This window comes from Macrosteles quadrilineatus, unplaced genomic scaffold (assembly GCF_028750875.1).
Source record: "Macrosteles quadrilineatus isolate MER2022 unplaced genomic scaffold, UCM_ALF_1.0 Scaffold_48__1_contigs__length_938360, whole genome shotgun sequence".
Taxonomy (NCBI): Eukaryota; Metazoa; Arthropoda; class Insecta; order Hemiptera; family Cicadellidae; genus Macrosteles; species Macrosteles quadrilineatus.
In genome coordinates this window covers 506544-526360 of record NW_026542641.1, presented here as the reverse complement: position 1 = coordinate 526360, position 19817 = coordinate 506544, and the positions used below count along the sequence as shown (strand labels likewise).

At 34.7% G+C, this 19817-nt stretch overlaps 1 protein-coding gene across 1 annotated transcript in view; it reads right to left on the bottom strand.

Moving 5' to 3' along the window:
- Positions 1-9709: 9709 nt before the first annotated feature.
- LOC129005967 (uncharacterized) overlaps positions 9710-19817 on the bottom strand; it is an 82053-nt gene continuing 71945 nt past the window's right edge. Inside the window, exon 7 of the mRNA XM_054435044.1 lies at positions 9710-9811. Coding sequence (XP_054291019.1) covers positions 9710-9811 — 102 coding nt within the window. The remainder of the gene's footprint in view (positions 9812-19817) is intronic.

The window sequence follows — 19817 nt, the reverse complement described above, 5'->3', positions numbered from 1 at the left end:
TAACCCATTTTCTGAAAACCATTGCTCCATATCCTTTACCACACTCTGCAGAGAAGAAAACATTTCAGTTGTATTATTATTTTTGATCAAAGCAGTAGTGTCATCGGCAAAAAGAATTAGCTCTTTATTAATAGCTTTTGGAAGATCATTAATGTAAATAAGAAAAAAAAGTGGGCCCAATACTGAGCCTTGGGGAAGACCTGTGGATATAATTTCCCATGGTGAATAATGTTTGTTGTTATCTTCTAAAATTAAAGTTCTTTGTTTTCTTTCAGAAAGGTAAGATTGTATTAAAGAAAAGCAACTTCCCCCAATCCCATAATCATTAAGTTTCAGCAACAGGAGTGAGTGATCCACACAATCAAAAGCCTAGGCCGGGGCCACACTTGTAATTTTTAACCAACGAGAATACACGTGCAATTCCGTTGTGACAAACTCGTTCACGAACGTTTTTACTCTAGTGTGGCCTGCCCTATATACCGTAATGTATCTCTCAAACCCACGGGTAACGTCCGTGGAAAAAATTCAGCGAGATAAGATGAGTGTGGCCCCGGCCTTAGACAGGTCACAGAAAACACCTGCTGTGGCCTGAGACCTGTCCAAGGCCTCTGCAATCTCATTAACAAACTGAGTGAGAGCAGAAACTGTGCTTAAGTTTTTTTGGAAACCAAATTGTTTATTGTAAAATAAATTATTACTTTCAAAATAATTAACTAGTCTACAGCTTATTACTTTTTCAAATATTTTAGAAAAATTACTTAACACTGATACTGGACGGTAGCAGTGGCGGTTCCAAGGGGGGGGGGCTACAGGGGCTAAAGCCCCCCCCCTTGGACCCTGGAAAAATAAATTTAAACATACTTTTCGTCCTTAAAATACGCAAGGTTCCATTCTGGGGCCTTTATTATTATTATTATTATTATTATTATTATTATTGTGTTATGTCCAAGGAATGCCTTCAATTAAAAAAAATATTTTAGGAACAGAAAGTCAGTTAGTACTTTATGCTGATGATGCAAACTTGATAACCACTGCTAAATCTTTCCTTGACCTTGAAAACGCGTGTCAAGAGCAATAAAAAATTATTGAAAAATTGTTTATACAAAATAATTTATTTCTTAACGGCAATAAAACTAATCAAATGATTTTTTTCTACAAAACAAAATAAAAATGCTCGAGAAATAGATATTTTAATGGGGGGAAATAAAATAGAATCAATTAAAATTACTAGATTTTTAGGAGTTGAAGTCGACAATAATCTTAGTTGGGACCAACATACACTAAAATTGGCTAACAAAATTGCAACGGATATATGTTCTTAGAAAAATGTCTTTGTTATGTAGTCTTGACACTTTAAAAACTATTTATTTCGCAAATATCCACTCTCACATATCTTATGGTGTAGTTGTTTATGGTGGTACAAGTAAAGGCAACTTAGATACAATCTTGATATTTCAGAAGGAAGCCTTGAGAATTATATTAAATCTAGAAGACGGAGTATCAGTGAAAAATAAATTTTCTGAGCTTAATATTTTGACAGTTTATGACCAATATATCCTTGAATGTATAATGTGTGTTAGAAATAAATATAATGAATTAGATCTGCGCAGTAGTATACATTCTCATAATACTAGACATAAGAACAATTTAAACTTAACCCAACATTGGCTTAGTTTTTTAATAAAAAAGCAACTCATTTTGGCTCTAAATGTTTAAATCATTTACCTGGAAATTTAAAAAGCAAAATTAATAACCAAAAATTTAAGCATCTGGTTAAAAACTATTTGTTAAAAAAAAGCTGTTATTCAAAGGAAGAATTTTTCGATTCTAGTTGATTATTTGAGATGTTCAGAGGTATATGTAAATGTATATACTACAAATGACTCTTTTTCTAGTAATGTAGATAATGTAAATAATACTATTGTAAGCCATAGCATTAATACCCGTTTAGATTGTAATTTTTTAGTGAAGATCCAGGAAAAAAACCCGATAACTTAAATATTTTTAAATCAAACCTATGTAAAGAAGCTAAAATTAGTTTTTTTCACCAGAATATTGAACATTTGAGTTCAAAAATCGATATGTTGGAAATCACTTTGAATGAAATAAATCCTGATTTTTTTATACTGACTGAGCATAATGTAAAAGATGATGAAGTTAGCAGACTAAACATAAAAAACTATAAAGTAGATAACTATTACTCAAGAAAGGTATTTAACAAAGGAGGAGTAATGGTTCTTAGTAAAACTGAAATTAAACCTCTGAAGTGTAACATCCCTCAATCCTTTCAAAATCAAATTTTAGATGACAAACAGTTTGAGTTTTGTGCCAGTATGTATAATTATCACAAAGTAAAATTTATTTTAGTAGCATTATATAGATCACCCTCCTCTAACACAAAAGAGTTTTTGGACAGACTGTCACTACTTTTGGACTACCTTTCATCTAAGTGTGATTCTATTATAGTAGCTGGAGATGTAAACATTAATGTTATGGTGGATAACAAAGATCATAGGCTTTTAAAAAACTTGTTGAAAAGTCAAAATATGAGTTACATGGTCACATTTCCAACAAGAGTTACAGTCAGAAGTCAAACTGCAATAGATAATTTTTTTGTCAAAAACTGTTTAAGACATAGTGTGTATGTGCAAGGAATAATTACAATGCTTTCAGACCATGATGGTCAAATATTGGAGTTATTATGTAAAAATATAGAATATAATAAACCTAGTTCCACATGTAAACGTAGAAGTTTTACAAAGGACAATATAACACTGTTTAAAAACCTATTAAAGAAAGAAACATGGTTGGATGTATTTTTGGCCTCATCAGATGAGAAGTACAACTGTTTTTTTATGTCCTTTAAATACCATTTTGATCTAGCTTTTCCAAAAAAAACTATTACAATTAAAAAAAGAAAAAACTGCTGGATTACTAATGAGCTTAGAGAAAAAAGACAAGAGCTTATTAATCTTAATAAATTTGTCAGGAGAACAAAAGATCCTCATCTATCAAAATTAATAAAAGGACAAATGTATTGGTATAAAAATGAGTTGAAAAAATCTAAAATTTCTTATTATAATGGAAAAATATCAAAATCCATTAATATACAAAAAACTGTATGGGAAATAATAAACTCTGAAACAGGCAATAAAAAGCCCAAAATTAGGGAAAACATCTCATTGGATATTGAAGGTCGGAAATGTACTGACCCAAAAGAGGTCTGTAATGTTTTAAATGATTATTTTATTAACGTTGCTCAAGAAGTTACTATTAATGGTCATGATGATTTGCATATAGGGAATAATGTAAAAATAGAACCCCCAATATTTGATGTAAACCCATGCTTTAGATTTAGACACACTTGTGAAGAAGAGGTGGAAAAGGTAATTAGTTCTTTTTCAAACAAATTATCAAGTGGGTATGACGAGATTCCAATTACAATTATAAAAGCAGCAAAATTCGAACTTAGCAAAGTATTAGCACATCTGATAAACTCTTCTTTTGTTTCTGGAATTTTTCCTAATCAGCTAAAAATCTCCAAAGTCATACCGATTCATAAAAAAAATGATACAAAAGATCCTTCAAATTTTCGTCCCATAGCTTTACTGCCGGTAGTCTCTAAAATTTTTGAAAAAATTGTCTATAATCAGCTTGTGGAATATTTGGAAAACTACGATCTCATAGATAGTGTTCAACATGGCTTTCGTTCCAACAAATCAGTTACTACTGCTGCTGTGGATTTTATTGAATCTATTATTGAATCAGTTGATAAAGGAGAAGTTTGTGTAGGAATTTTCATGGATTTGTCAAAAGCATTTGACACTGTTCATCACACTACACTCTTGCATAAACTCTTGTCATAAAGTCACTTGGTGTGCATAGAACTGCATTGAAGTGGTTTGAATCATACCTGTCAGGAAGATTTCAATACGTTGAATTAACCCATACGGAGTATAATAAAGTTTCAAACGAAAATTCAAATTTTAAATTAGTAACACATGGTGTCCCCCAGGGATCTGTGTTAGGTCCACTCCTCTTTATCTGCTATGTAAAAAATATTGCACAAACACTCAAAAAAATACCACAAGACAACTTGGTGTTGTATGCTGATGATTCAAATCTGAAAGTGTCAGCGCAAACCGCCGAAGATGTTGAAATCCTATCTTGCCTAGAGTTGGCTAATTTAACAGACTTCTTTAACAATCATAAATTAAAATTAAATCCATCAAAAAGTAATTTTGTTTCCTTTAAGACTGCTCAGTGCAGGAGAAAGTTTGAACCCACAATTGCAATTGATTCTAAGCTAATAGAAATTGAAAAGTCTACTAGATTTTTGGGTTTGGAAATAGATGAGAATTTGAACTGGAATCGTCATGTGGAAAAAATCCTTCCTAAAATTAACTCAGGAATATTCGCCTTACGCAGAATGTCATATTTATGCACTGATGTAAGTGTGTTAAAAATGATATATCATGCGCATATTCATTCCCATATTTCATTTGGCTTGGCTTTATATGGGTCAACAAAAAAAGAAAACTTGAATGAAATTTTGAAGAAACAAAAGGAAGCTGTCAGAATAATTCTCAATTTGAATCCTGAAGAATCAGCAAAAGAGTATTTCAAAAGTTTAAAAATATTAACTGTATATGGACAATATATTTACGACACGGTCTTAATAGCAATTCATAATCCATTAAAACAGAACATTGTGCAGTCTCACCGATATAACACGCGAAAAAAAAATACCGTCATACCCACTCACCATAGATTAGCATTTTATGAAAAAAAACCTTCATATATTGGAGCAAAATACTTACATAGACTTCCTATTTCGTTAAAAACTGAAAATAACATCAATAAATTTAAGAAGATGTTGAAAAATTACCTTTTTCACAAACCACTGTACTCGTTTGAGGATTTTTTAAACTTTTAGTTATAGTCATAGTATTAAGTTTTGATTTGACACTATTCTCATGTACTATGTGTGCATATTGTGAATAAAGATGATTTGACTTTGACTTTGACTTTGACTATACTTCATGTAATTTAACTTAGCATATACAAATTTTTAAGTATTGTTATTTTTTAAGTAAGTTAAATCTAGTAGGTAAGTTGATTAATGGATTATTTCATTTAATTTTTAAATAGCTTCAAGAGAGCTTTGATTTAGTTTACCATAAGATTATAATTATTTTACTTTACTTTGACACTATTTATGTATGTATATACAAGATAAATAAAGAAATTTGACTATGACTATGACTATGAATCTCATAAAACAGACATAATATAGTTTTTATTAAACTTTAAAGCGATGGCAGGAGTAGTATTAAGTCCCACATAGATAAACTTTGTGGACACTACTAGCATAACGAATAAAACGTTACACTATTGAAAGTTGTACGCATCATCAAATTTTTACAGCAGTCAGCTGTTGTCATGCTAGGGCAAAGGCAATCGCCGAGCCCGCGAGTGAGGACGGGGAAACAGCTTATTTCCTGATGTTCCATAGTTAGTTGTCAAATTGTCTGCTAGCCACTAACTTTACATAGGCATCAATCAGCCATCAGCAGTAGCAGTAGCCTATTACCATTGACTATATAAACACTAGTGTTAAAGTTTATATAGTCAATGCCATTACTGAATTCGATACTATACATATTGTGACAGATCTATGAAATGGAGAAAAACGTAAAGTTAAAAAACGTGTCTACTTGCTTGCATGACATATAACAGGTGAAATGGGAAGTTTTAGGACAATTTGGCACAGTTGTAGCCGTTAGAAATGGCTTTATAAAGTCACTAAACGGCTTTTAGGAGATGGATTCGTAGTCTACAGTAGGCCTATGTTTTGAAATTTCATGAATGTAAGTTCGTCATAGTTTGAGTTTAAAATGTCTACTTGCTCATGACAAAGACAAATAACAGGTGAAATGAGAGGTTTTTGGACGGTTGGACACAGATATACACATTAATAATGGCTTTAGAAAGTCAGTAAACAGTTTTTTTAGGAGAATATGGCCGTAGCCTACAATATGTTTTGAGATTTATGAATGTAATCGTCATAGTTAGTTTTAAAAATGTCTACTTATTCATGACAAATAAATGGGGAAATGGGAGGTTTTGCACACAGTTCTAGACGTTAAAACTGGTTGTAGAATGTCGCCTAACGGCTTTTAGGAGGACCTGGCCGTAGTCTACAGTGTGTTTTGAAATTCATGAATACAATCGGCAAAGTTTAATTTTTTAAATGTCTATTTGCTTATGACAAACAATAGGTGAAATGGGAGTTTACGGACAATTTGCCACGGTTTTAGGTGTTAAAAATGGCTTTAAAAAGTCACCTTTCCCGGGGGAGAAACCCCGGAACCCCCTACTTTATTGGGGGGTGCTCCCCCCAAGCCCCCCCCTTGACAAGGTCCTAAAACCGCCACTGACAGTTTTTATTTAATTTACCCCATTAGGACTTATTTCTCTATCTAGACCAAAAACAAAGTGTTTAACAAGGCTTGATGATGAATACTCCCAACGAGAAAGGCGAGAAAATTTAGAGTAATTATAAACTTAGGCTAATCATGCGATTTTAACAAACTTTTGGACTCTTCCGCTAAATTAGGCAGTTCTAGGCACTCTTTTCCTTTTTTTCCTCACTATTGGGGCAAATGCCGTTTTGATCCCGAAATTGGTTTTAAGGTTGTCAAACACGTTAAAGGGATGACCAACATGCTATTATTTTCTTAACTTTATGTTCATTTTAGTAGGTTATGTGGGTATTTTAACATAAACATAAGTGTTACACTGTCAATAATAGCAAACCGAATGGAACCCAACGTAACCTGAAATAGGTCCCTTAGTTTGCATTAGCTGTATGTGCTATTAATAACAGCTGTGTCTAAGGAATAAGTCGGCCCATTAGATCTTGGGATCTAAAAAGGGAATCTTGGGATGAAAACCGCATTTCCCCCAAAAGTGTGTAGGTTCGCCTAATGAAGCTAAAAAATGCAGAATGTTGTGAACATTGCTTGAGTAGCTTAAGTTTGTAAATACTAAATTTAATTTATAGCCAATCAAAGAAACTCAGTACACTTCGGGCTCAACCGTCAACGCGTCAAGGCAGCCAACTGAGATAGAACTGAGATGCATTTTGATTTGTATTGTGACATTCCAATTATTTTTTTTAGCTAACAAATTCCCACGACGAAGAAGATGTTAATTGTGTTCCAATCGTGAATAATAACCCTATGCTTCCAACTCCAAGTACGTTGACACGTTGCAATAAAAGCCTTACTGGAAAACGAGAGCGATCCAGTAAGCTTAATTTGTTCTATAGTAGCTAAGCTGAATTGGCGTTATTTAAACATAAAAGTAACCGTCGATTCCGACGGGTTTCACCTAGTTTAATATTATTATTGTATACGACGGCGGATATTTGAACACCTTCAATGTGTGGGACACAATAGTTTATACTGTTGGACCAAACAAACTCTTATAGTATTAAAGTGTTGGATCAAACGACCCAATCCCGTGAAACGTAAAGTCTATTTCATAAGTTTACTCTACAATGTGATATTGTACTTCTGGTTTTGCCTGTACTTTTGGATAAAACGATTTTGGACCAAACGTACGGTTTTACAATTGGTGGATAGAACTACTTTGGATCAAATGAAACTGGATAAAACGATTTTGCATCAAACGAACGAGTTTTTACCTGGTGGACCAAACGATTTTGGACCATTTGAAGACCATCCAAGTATTTTAAATTTAATAGCTACTTAAACTATTCTAAAGTGTAACATACCTGAAATATAGGTATTCCTTTATGGCTGATTGTAAGTAATAATTTAATAAAAAGAAACAATAGGCATTAAGAAAAACGTAAAAACAATACCACCGTTTTTTGCACTAGGCCTGAGGCAACAGGTCACAATGATTTGAACAGACAGTAACATATTGCTGTTGAACCAGTAATTATATTGTTTGTTTACCAATAATGACTTTTTAAAAGAACTATTTATTTTTAAAAAATCACATATTTGCATTAATAACATTTTAAATGAACTGAAAAACATGTTGCTAACCCACAATAGATAACACTACGAGACTCAAAGGACTACTATTAACCTGTTCATAAAGCTAAACCTGTTTAGTTGTAGCTAGGCTACAGGATTCAGCAGATTCGGCAAGAGTTATCAGCACATTTGTTTACTTGAAAACTTGACCCTTGTACTGCACTGTTGTTCATTGCTACTCCAACAACGTGATGTGGAACAATGTTTAAACCCACCTTTTAGTTTTAATGTCTGTAAATAAATACTTTTTGGTTTTTGGTTTCTTGTGAGGGATTTTATACCAGCCGAAATTGACAGGAAAATTACAAAAATAAATTTTCTTGTTTTAAAAGGACGGTTGGTAGACCTAAAGACGGTGACACACTATCGATCTTTTCCCCGAACAAGACCCCAAACCGAGCACGGAGAAGGGAGAAGAGAGGTCGAAGGGAGCATGTTCGATAGTGTGTCAGGGGTCCGTGCACCGATCCAGACGGCGAACCAGACATCAGGCCGAGCAGGGAGACGAGCGCTCTGGAGGCGGTTTTTTGGCGAAAGATCAAAGAAAAGATCGGTCCGATGTACGGAGTGGTGTACGATAGTGTGTCACGGTACATTTTTGCCCCGTACGCCGTCGCGAGCGCGGTACCGAGCGGCCGCCTGTGCTAGCGTTGATAGTTATAATTTAATATAGCAATTAAACTCTAAAAATTGATAAAATAAATAAATGTTGGGTAATATGTTGTCGTCATATATTATGATAATTTATGATGTAATGTTGTGGTTTGTTTGGTCAAAGTTGAAAATGTAGAAATTGTTAAATCAATTATATCAATAATATTTAAGTTGAATTCAGTAATTGATGTTATCTTAAATTCTTTCAAAATTAATATGAACATTAATATTATTAAAGGCAATTAAAATTATCATTCTATAACATGTTATATCATGTTTTATTATTTTTTTAATATTAATGCCTCTGCGCTCTTACTCACACAAGCTCTCCATCTCTCTCTAAACTCCCTTTGGCCGCGCTCGGTAGAATTCGTCTGGTCTTGGCCATGTTCGGAGAAATGTTCGGAGTGAAATTTATCTCCCTTCTCCCTTCTCCCTGCTCGGTTCGGAGTCTTGATCGGGAAAATGATCGATAGTGTGTCAACGGCTTAATGGCTCGACTGGCTACCCTGGTCACAGCCATTAGTAGAGGATGAGTGAGGCAACAGTCGTTTGAAGCGTGAGTTTGAGTTTATTACAATGTAGCTTTTTATTTTGCATGAATCACAATTTTATACTTTTTAGATATAGCCTGTAAAATATAATCATTCAGGTGGTATTTTTAAATCAGGTTATTATTAATTTTTATTAGCTTTTTTGTCATACCCTTGGGATATAATTTAAGCCTATAATATTAAACTTATATCATCAGTAATAACAATAACCCGTTTCAATGTTTAATGATATAAGATCCCGACATTATACTATATTCTAGTGCACCTTTTGCTTGAATTCGAGCAATTGCAAAGTATTGCAGGCGTTATTTTAAAAGGAATAACAGTCATAATTTCCAATGACATTAAAAGAGTCGACTCAAAGATTATGGAAATACTCACGATGTACATAACAGTTCGATATGATCAACAATTCTTCTAAATAGTTATTTATGTGACACTCACCGGTTGCTCCACCGGTTGCTCCACCGGTTGCTCCACCGACGAAGGTCCAGCCACGGCAGTGGAAGGTTCGACAGAGAGGACTTCACCCTGCAGTAAAGATAATTAGTTGCTACTTTACTACAAAAAAATATACACACAAAAAGATATGTACAAAACTCTAAAATATAAATCAGAATACACATGCGAGGCCTATGCTGAGTCTTTTATTTTTTTTTTGTCTCTGTGCTGAGTGGGTATCCTTCAATTGTTGAATCCTTCGTTTAAGACCACTCAAACTTCAGCACAGAGACTATGGGGAGATTTGTAAATTGGGATCGATACATAAGCCAGAGTACAGATTACTAGCTAAATGTATCGATCTCTGTCTGCCTACATGATTATTTTAGCTTCCCAATGTGATTTAAGGGTGAATAAGTGTTAACACTTCAGGGTGTCTAGTAGTCGGGAAAATCGGGAAAGTCGGGAATTAGTATTGAATTTCAAAATGGTCTTGAAAAGTCGGGATTTAGTCTTAAATTTGATTTCAAAGTCAGGAATTTTCATGATTTTGGCGCGATCGTCGTCTTGCGTTTACGTAACTACGAAAGCCAATGATGATGTCTACACGGCCTCGGGAAATGTTCACGATTTTGCCGAGATAGTGGACGACGACGATGACGTTTCCGAAACCACGAGAGACGACGATGACGTTACCGTGACTGCGGGAGACGACGATAACGTTTCCGTGACCACGAGAGACGACGATGACGTTTCTGTGACAGCGGGAGACGACGATGACGTTTACATGATCGCGGGAGACGACGATGACGTTTACGTGACCGCGGGAGACGACGATGACGTTTCCGTGACCGCGGGAGATGACGATGACGTTTCCGTGACCGCGGGAGACGACAATGATGTCTACACGGCCGCGGGAAATGCTCATGATTTTGCCGTGATCGCGGACGACGACAATAACGTTTCCGTGACCGCGGGAGATAACGGTGATGTCTAAACAGCCGCGGGAAATGTTCATGATTTTGCCGCGATCGTGGACGACGACGATGACGTTTCCGTGACCGCGGGAGATGACGATGACGTTTCCGTGACCGCGGGAAACAACGATGATATCTGCTCGGCCGCGGGAAATGTTCATGATTTTGTCGCGATCGCGGGAGATGACGATGACGTTTCCGTGACCATGGGAGATGACGATGACGTTTCCGTGACCGCTGGAAACGACGATGACGTTTCCGTGACCGCGGGAGACGACGATGATATCTGCTCGGCCGCGGGAAATGTTCATGGTTTTGTCGCGATCGCGGACGAAGACGATGACGTTTCCGTGACCGCGGGAGATGACGATGACGTTTCCGTGACCGCGGGAGACGCCGATGATGTCTACACGGCCGCGGGAAATGTTCATGATTTTGCCGTGATCGCGGACGACGACGATAACGTTTCCGTGACCGTGGGAGACGATGATGATGTCATTGATGATGTCTACAAGGCCGCGGGAAATGTTCATGATTTTGCCGTGATTGCGGACGACGACGTTCACGTTTCTGTAACCGCTGCAGTCAATGATGATGTCTAAACGTACGGTACGCGGAAGATTTCATGATAAAAAAAACCAAATTTGCTAGTTAGAATTTTTTATTGCTGCATTATTTCTTTACTTGAAAACACCACATTATCATAATACTACTTTATGACAAAGACAGGGGTTGGTGTAGTATTATTTAGAAAATTTGGTTAAGCTATAAAAATTGGTATCGGTATCAAGAATCGAGAATCGATACATTTTGGTATCAACACCCACTAATTGTTGAAAAAACTGTCTTAAAAATTCTGGAATTAGTCTTGAAAAGTCTGGAATTAGTCTTGAATTTTATAATGGAAATAAACTAGACACCCTATAACACTGTTGTTTCATATATTATTTAGGTAGAACAATAGTTTAAAATAGTAAGCAAATGTGAAAAAAACTGGGAAAAATAACAAAAAACATCAATAACTAGTAAATTCCACAGATAGGGTAGTATGTATCAAGCATAGGGCCTATAGGTACTTTTAGTTGCATTTATGTGATTAGGATGATAAGATTTCTTCTACCTAACTGTTTGATCATGTTAGAGCTATATTTGAAATAAAAAGAATACTATTATAATAAAATTTGAGTAAAAATTACATTTGAAAAATCCAAACTTTAAGATGTTATAAATTCCAATCAAGGATAGCTACAGATTAGGTAAAAATTGAGTTTTAATCAGCTTTTTGAGTACTACAAGATACAGTAGTTTATTTATCTCCCCAACCCTGATTTACAAAAAACCCAAACCAAAAAATAGTGGAGCTAGTATTGTGTAATGGCGGCGCAAGCTGACATGGTCTCTTTGGGTACAGACCGGTCGCACGGAGCGGTCAAAAATCTGTCAAAACTGGCTGACCGGTTGCGCGGAGTGGTCAGTTTAGGGTAGTGAACGTTTGCGCGGAGTGGTCAGAATATTAGTCGGTTGAATGATTTTTAATTTTTGAAAGCAATTACAAACCAAGTGAGATTAAAAACGTTTTTCCTTACATAACGGATTTAACTAATCACAAGTGCAATAATGCATAGGGTAACCGTAAATGAAAATAGAGATTCTTTGTGTATAAAATTGTTCTTGAGTTTTAATAACCGGAAAAAAATACCTTCAATCAATGTTGTATATGGCTGGGAAACTTAAAATTTTTTAAAGCGTTACCAATAGCTTACAAAAAAGGTTTCAACTCATTGACGGCACTTCAGTGGTGGTTGCGTAAAGTGTTAAAAGTGACAACTGCAGTGGGTGATTGTAGAGGTTTACGGATTATGCTAAACTCGCTTTTCCAATGTGTCTTCTCGCCGCTATGGGCGCTATGTGCTGCAATCGCTGGACCATAGTAGATATAATACCAGAAAGATACCTCACTTTCGGCGTTTTAGAGGCTATACGGGGGCACTTTTTATAGGGGAAAAATGAGAAAAATCAGTGGCTAATTTTTTTGCCACTTTTTTAAAGACCCGGCTCTCGTCCAATACAAGCCCATAGAAATGTTCAATACTATTAACATTTTAAATCCACATCCATTCCCATGTATATTCTCAAAATCATGCGAGGTTTGCACGCGAACTCGGGCACGCTCTACTGCTATGACGTATAAACTATGCCTGACTCCAATGAATGACTGTGAGTGTACCTAATGACCCCAATTAAAACTAATTGTCAATTTTCTCTGCCTGTCTTGTGCCAATCGGTCTGGCATCAATCTGGTTTAACCCTTTCAGTGCTATGAAACGATATATTGTTGTTTTAAAAAATCTCTAAGGGATATAGAGAGGAAGGTTATTTTTAACAAAAAGTAGCAAAACGGCCATTGGTGACCTGCATGTTCATAGGATACACTAACAACCACTTAGCTAAAAGATTCGCCCAATCCGATGATTTCGAGGTGTATGTCTAAACCCAAGGATTATGAACACCTCACTATGCCCCAGCGGTTGTAGTATATCGCTACAAACACACAGGTCACCAATTATTTGCCACACAGGACGGAGATGGAACCCGAGCAGACGAATGGCCAAGTGACACACGCCTTAGCCCTCTCGGCTATCTGTGCTTGAAGACTGAGGAGTCAAAAACTGGCATTTAAGCTGACACCACTGATTGCGAACCGATAGTGCTACAGATGGTTGTTCAATGCGTTACTAAGTAGCAGCACTAGTTAGTCATGGACTATTTAGATGATATTTTTCAGTTGAAACACAACAGTGATCATAAATGTGTCCCAGAGACTTTGCTGCAAAATATTATTTTCCTTAAAATGGCTATAAGTCAAGTTATAACGATAACCTCGTCCAACTAAATCAAAGTTAAATTCAATGTTACATTGTAAACTATATGTATTTTGATATTATATGATATTTTGGTTTCAAACAATGCTATCAGAACATAAAAAATTTTAGGAAAACTGGGAAAATTATGACAAAAACTAACTTTTATTTAATGTTTACTATAAATACTGGGATTTATCTTTGTTATATATTTTCTTATTGTCTTATTATTCAAAATTAGCCTAATTATTAAAATAGTGACAATATTACAGTTAAAATTCAACAACAGTTAATGGAATTGAAAGTCTTACAAAAAAGTCTTACAAAATACGAATTATTGACCTAGCACTGAAAGGGTTAAACTGGTCTGTCTAGGGCAGTAATGATTCTACCGTATCATCACTCACTCTTCCACCTGGATCTTCTTGTTTTGGTAAGTCTTTGACATGTAAGCCTAGTAGTAATAAGTTGTCGCGTGTCGGGTCATGGGATCAATTGGTTGCGTAATTGATGTTTGTACTCATACTCTGTATTTCTTTTAACTTAGGAGTGTAGCTAATATTCTGAGTCCATTTTTTTTAAACACTTGGCTGAATTTGGTCACTAAGGAACTTGTAAAAAATATATACAAGTTATTTTTTAAAAACTTAGCCAAATTTTACTCATTCGGGGAGTTTGAGTCAAAAGTGTGTACAAGTTATTTTTTCAAAACTTAGCCGAATTTCACTCACTATATAATATTTTCAAGTTACTTTTAACATAGGTAACACTCACTCTGTATAAATGTAGACTCAGCATTCTGCTAAAAAGTATTTTTTATTTAAGATTTAGAATTTAGTTTTGATTTAGAAAATTACAATTGCCAAATCTTACTGTATGAAATTGTTTTGAATATTAAAATTTAAAATTCTGATTTAAATTATTATTTCTCATTAATTAAAAGTTTTAAAATGTAATTTCTACTATATAAAAGATGCCAACTTTGTTTTTTAGTTACATGTCAACTGTGTGCTGCTTCTCTATCAAAAAAAGTAACTTATTTTGTTATTACTATTTTTAAGCGAGTCAAAAATATATACAAGTTATTTTTTAAAAACTTAGCCGAATTTTACTCACTAGGGGAGTTTGAGTCAAAAATATATACAAGTTATTTTTTTTTAACTTAGCAGAATTTCACTCACCGGGGACTTTGAGTCAAAAGTGTGTACAAGTTATTTTTTTAAAACTTAGCCGAATTTTACTCACCGGGGACTTTGAGTCAAAAGTGTGTACAAGTTTTTTTTTAACACTTAGCTGAATTTTACTCACTAGTGTACAAGTTATTTTTTCAAAACTTAGCTGAATTCAGACACCGAGGGAGTTTGAGTCGAAACTTTGGCCATGTCCAATTAAAATAACTTAGCTGAAATTCAATCTCTATATAATTTTTTCATAGGTAGTCTTTTCTATATAACTAACACTAACTCTGTATAAATGTAGACTCACTATTCTGCTAAAAAGTGTTTTTATTTAAGATTTAGGTTTTTGTTTTGATTTAGAAAATTTCAATTGCCAAATCTTATTGTATGAAATTGTTTTGAATATTAAAATTTAGAATTATGATTAGAATTATTATTTCTCATTAATTGAAATTGTAAAAATGTAATTTCTACTATATAGAAGATGCCAACCTATTTTTTAATTACATATATAAAAATGAAGACTACATGTCAACATTGCTCTGCATCGCTCTCCAAAAAAAGCAACCTGATCCGCCATTACAAGTTAATACATCAAATGAAGGTATGTAAACTATGTGATTTAATCTGTGATAGTAACATTGCTCTTAAATCTCATATATTACAAAGTCACAAGACTTGTAATTTCTGTAAAAGAAATGTTGTTGGTCATTTTAAAAGACATGTAAATTCTTGTAACAAATGTACAATGATTAAATACATATACAATGATATACATGATTAAATTTGTCGGCGAATCGATTAAAACTGAACTTAAAAAAACTCTTCAGTCTTGTCCTCTACCGATAAAATGGACTTCTCCTTTAATAAGGAGAATCAAATTTATAAAATATTCAATGGATCAAAATGGGAAATTAGTTAATGAAAAAGAATGTAATGCAGATTTTAGAAGCCTTACTATCCTAACCATTGACAAAAGAGATTTAAAACCTCAAATTGAAAATGCTCTTTTAAAGATTGACACTTCCATGCACAAATACCAAGCCTATGGTAGTGGATGGATATATGACTATACTAAATATTGGCAGTTACATGTTTACAAGTATAAGCCCCTAACTCCAAAGTCATACATTCCGACACCAAAAAGCATTCAAACGAAACATGCAGTTTTAAATATAAAAAATTTGGACAATAAATGCTTCCTTTTGGTCAATTTTAGCAGCTTTATATCCAAGGAATGCTAAAAATGCTGAAAGGGTCTCTAACTATGCACCCTACGTAGGTCAGTTGAACATGACAAATATAAAATATCCCGTAAAAATATCTGATATAGATAAATTTGAAAGACAAAATAATATAAGTGTTAATGTATTTAGAGTTGAAGACCAGAAATGTATATATCCATTAAGAAGAACCAAACTGAATAGTAATACTCACATAGATCTATTATTATTACGACGAGGTCGTAAATCGCATTACTGTTTAATTCGTGATTTTGATAGGTTAATGCTACGGTCTACAAAAGATAACAATAAGAAGTATTTTTGCAAGTTGTGTTTGCAACATTTTTACACTAATGATAAATTGGAGCGTCATATAACATATTGTAAAAACTTTGATGTTCAACGAGTGGAAATGTCTAAACAAGATACATTAAAATTTAAAAATTATAAATATCAACTTAAAGCCCCATATGTAATTTATGCGGATTTTGAATGCTTTATAAACTCTAACAACCATATTCCATCTGGATTTTCATTTGTTGTAGTGAGAGATTCTAAGATTATTTCTGAAGAGTTATATAGTGGCGAAAATGTTATGGACGTGTTTTTCGAAAGGTTATTTGAGACTTATTATTATATTAAAAATCAAATGGCAATATATATTCCTCTTGTAATGACTCCAGAGCAAGAGGCATCTTTTCAAAACTCAACACATTGTGAAAAGCGGCAAAATTTAGGGGCGGCAGATTAAAAAAATTAAAATAATTTTTTTTTACATGCAATATTATTTTCCTTACAAATTCAAGTATACATGTCATTTAAATAAAGCTTTTAGAATATTCATACATTCTTATTTTCTATTTCGACATACGTATTATTACACAATCTAATATGTACAATCGCATTGCGCCAACACGCAGCGAGCGGCGATCTGGTGTTGGCAACACTGGAAGCTGGCGACTCTCAGGCGGGCTGCAGCTGGTGGATGTACGACCAGGAGCGGCAGCCACGACGCCGACGTTGACAGCCGACAGCCCCCTCCCCACCACTGACACTTACACTACCATACAGTCAGTCGGTGGTACAGGGTAGCGTAGTGCACAAAGCGGCACGGTGTTTATCAGTTGTTTTAGTCGGCTAGTTGAATGTTATTTGTATTTCGAGTCTGCAGGCAAGCATAATTAATTTGGGGTTATTCTAGTTGTAGGCTTACCTTTACGATCCAATAATTTTATTTTGTAGAGACCTAGGTTTCAACGTTTCAACGTCGGAACGTCATCATCAGTCCTAATTACTCTTCTAGGCTAAGCTATAAACATTATTTTTCAACTCTATTTTTGAGATTTTGTCAAGTTAGTTAAAAACACATTTACTGCACAGTAACATTGATATTTACAAAAGCACAAACGAAGAGAACACTGATACATGGCCATGATCATTACTAAGTACACCTAACCTCCAACGTTGGGGAAGAGTGACAGGATTCTAGCATGGTCGTTATCATTCCATAGAGTTTTGTTTTTTGTAGTCAGGTGTTTGATGTTATTTTATATATACATATACATATATATACATATATAAGGGGCGGCATGAGGACTTGTAGCCTACAGGCGGCATAAAGGTAAATCCGGCCCTGAGGGATAGGGAAGAAGCTAAGCTGAAAAATATGATTATATCACACCACCACCTACAATACAGTTAAATAAAACATGTATAAGTATTACTAACCAACACCTACAATTCAGTTAAATAAAAACACGCAAGTATTAGTAAGCACTAAACCTACACCACCTGCCACACAGTTATATAAGACACGCACGCACTAGTAATCGCTAAAACTACAACCACCTAAAATACCGTTATTCAAGACACACACGTATCAGTAACATCTACACTACAACACATTAAATACCGTTATTTAAGACACAAACGTATTTATAACCTCTACACCACAACAACCTAAAATTCCGTTATTCAAGTCACACGTATTAGTCACTACTTAAACTGCAACACCTGAAATATAGTTATATAAAACACAAACGTATTGTTAACCTATTTACACATGCTGTGGGCGAACCACAGTTAAGGATCGGGGAGTGCTGTGGGCGGACCACAGTTAAGGATAGGTTGTTATTGCTAAGAGCTGTGGGCGAACCAAAGGGAATTATCGCTAACTACAGCTAATTGCCGTGGACGAACCACAGGGATTTATCGCTAACTATAACTAAATGCTGTGGGCGAACCACAGGGAAAGGGAATTATCGCTAACTGTAACTAATTTCCGTGGGCGAACCACAGAGATTAAAGCTAACTATAGCTAAATGCTGTGGGCGAACCACAGGGAACTATCGCTAGCTAAAGCTAAGTGCTGTGGGCGAACCACAGATAGGATCGGAGGATGCTGCGGGCGAACCACAGGGAAAGGTTATTACCACTAACTATAACTAATTGCTGTGGGCGAACCACAGAGAATTATCCCTAACTATAACTAATTTCCGCGGGCTCCTTTAGCTTTCTTTAGCTTTCTTTAGCACCTCTAAAGCTTGCTTTTCTTCTTCATATAACCATTTTAGAGGAATGTAAGAATATAACTTTGGTCTTAAACCACAATATTCATACATAATATGACCATCTAATTCGTCTTTAAACTTGCCAGTAACTTTTTTATTTTTATCAGAGTATAAGAAATGGTCTTTACTATATCCAGAGGTATCAAAATACTGCAAGTCATATTCTATTTCCTTGTAAAAGTCCTCTGTAACTATAGAATACATTAAAGAATCTGTATCAGTCATTAGAAATCTTTTGTTCTTAAATTTTGACATATAATTATAGTGAAAATTATACATTATTACTTTACTTATATCCAAAATTGCCATGCCTAAATATATAGGTTTATTAAACTTTACAACTAATTTATTCAAATGTATAGCATGTAAATTGTTATCAAACTTTTTGCTACAATCAAACCTTGGATTAGTGACATATTTTGTTAATAGTGACTCATCCTTGAGATATATATCACGAAACTTGCGTTGATTCATAATTGTTCGACCAAAGAGACTATTATTTAACAATTTGTAAAAGTCTTTTTCGAAATCATTTTTAGCACTTTTTCGTTTTTCAATATTAAAATTAATATAGGGTGCAAGCCATTTAGACTGTCTAAATTTTAAAATTCTATGGTATTTTGTAACAATCAAACCATATTGCTCATATTTTTGTAATGCTTTATAATGTAAAATATATTTAGTTTTGTCATTTAAATTAGGTATTAATTTGCCATTCATTTTCTCAGGTGCTAATGGATAGTCATTATGTAAATCATGTAAGCTTTTATCATATTTTAAATCAACTTCTAAAATACATCCAAACTCATCATGTTGATTATTTTTGTAGTCTATCTCATTCGTCCAACGAAATCCATCCACGGGTAATGGCTCACACATAGCTACTAGCTTATTTGTGTAATCTGTGTGAATATCTATGTAAACCATCCTTAACTGTGGTTCGCCCACAGAATCCTCCGATCCTACCTGCGGTTCGCCCATAGCAATTAGCTTTAGTTCCCTGTGGTTCGCCCCCGGCAATTAGTCGTAGCTAGCGATAATCTTCTGTGGTTCGCCCACGGAAATTAGTTCTAGTTAACTTTAATTCCTTTCCCTGTGGTTCGCCCACAACACTTAGCTATAGTTAGCTTTAATCTTCTGTGGTTCGCCCGCGGAAATTAGTTATAGTTAGCGATAATTCTCTGTGGTTCGCCCACAGCAATTAGTTATAGTTAGTGGTAATACACTTTTCCTGTGGTTCGCCCGCAGCATCCTCCGATCCTATCTGTGGTTCGCCCACAGCACTTA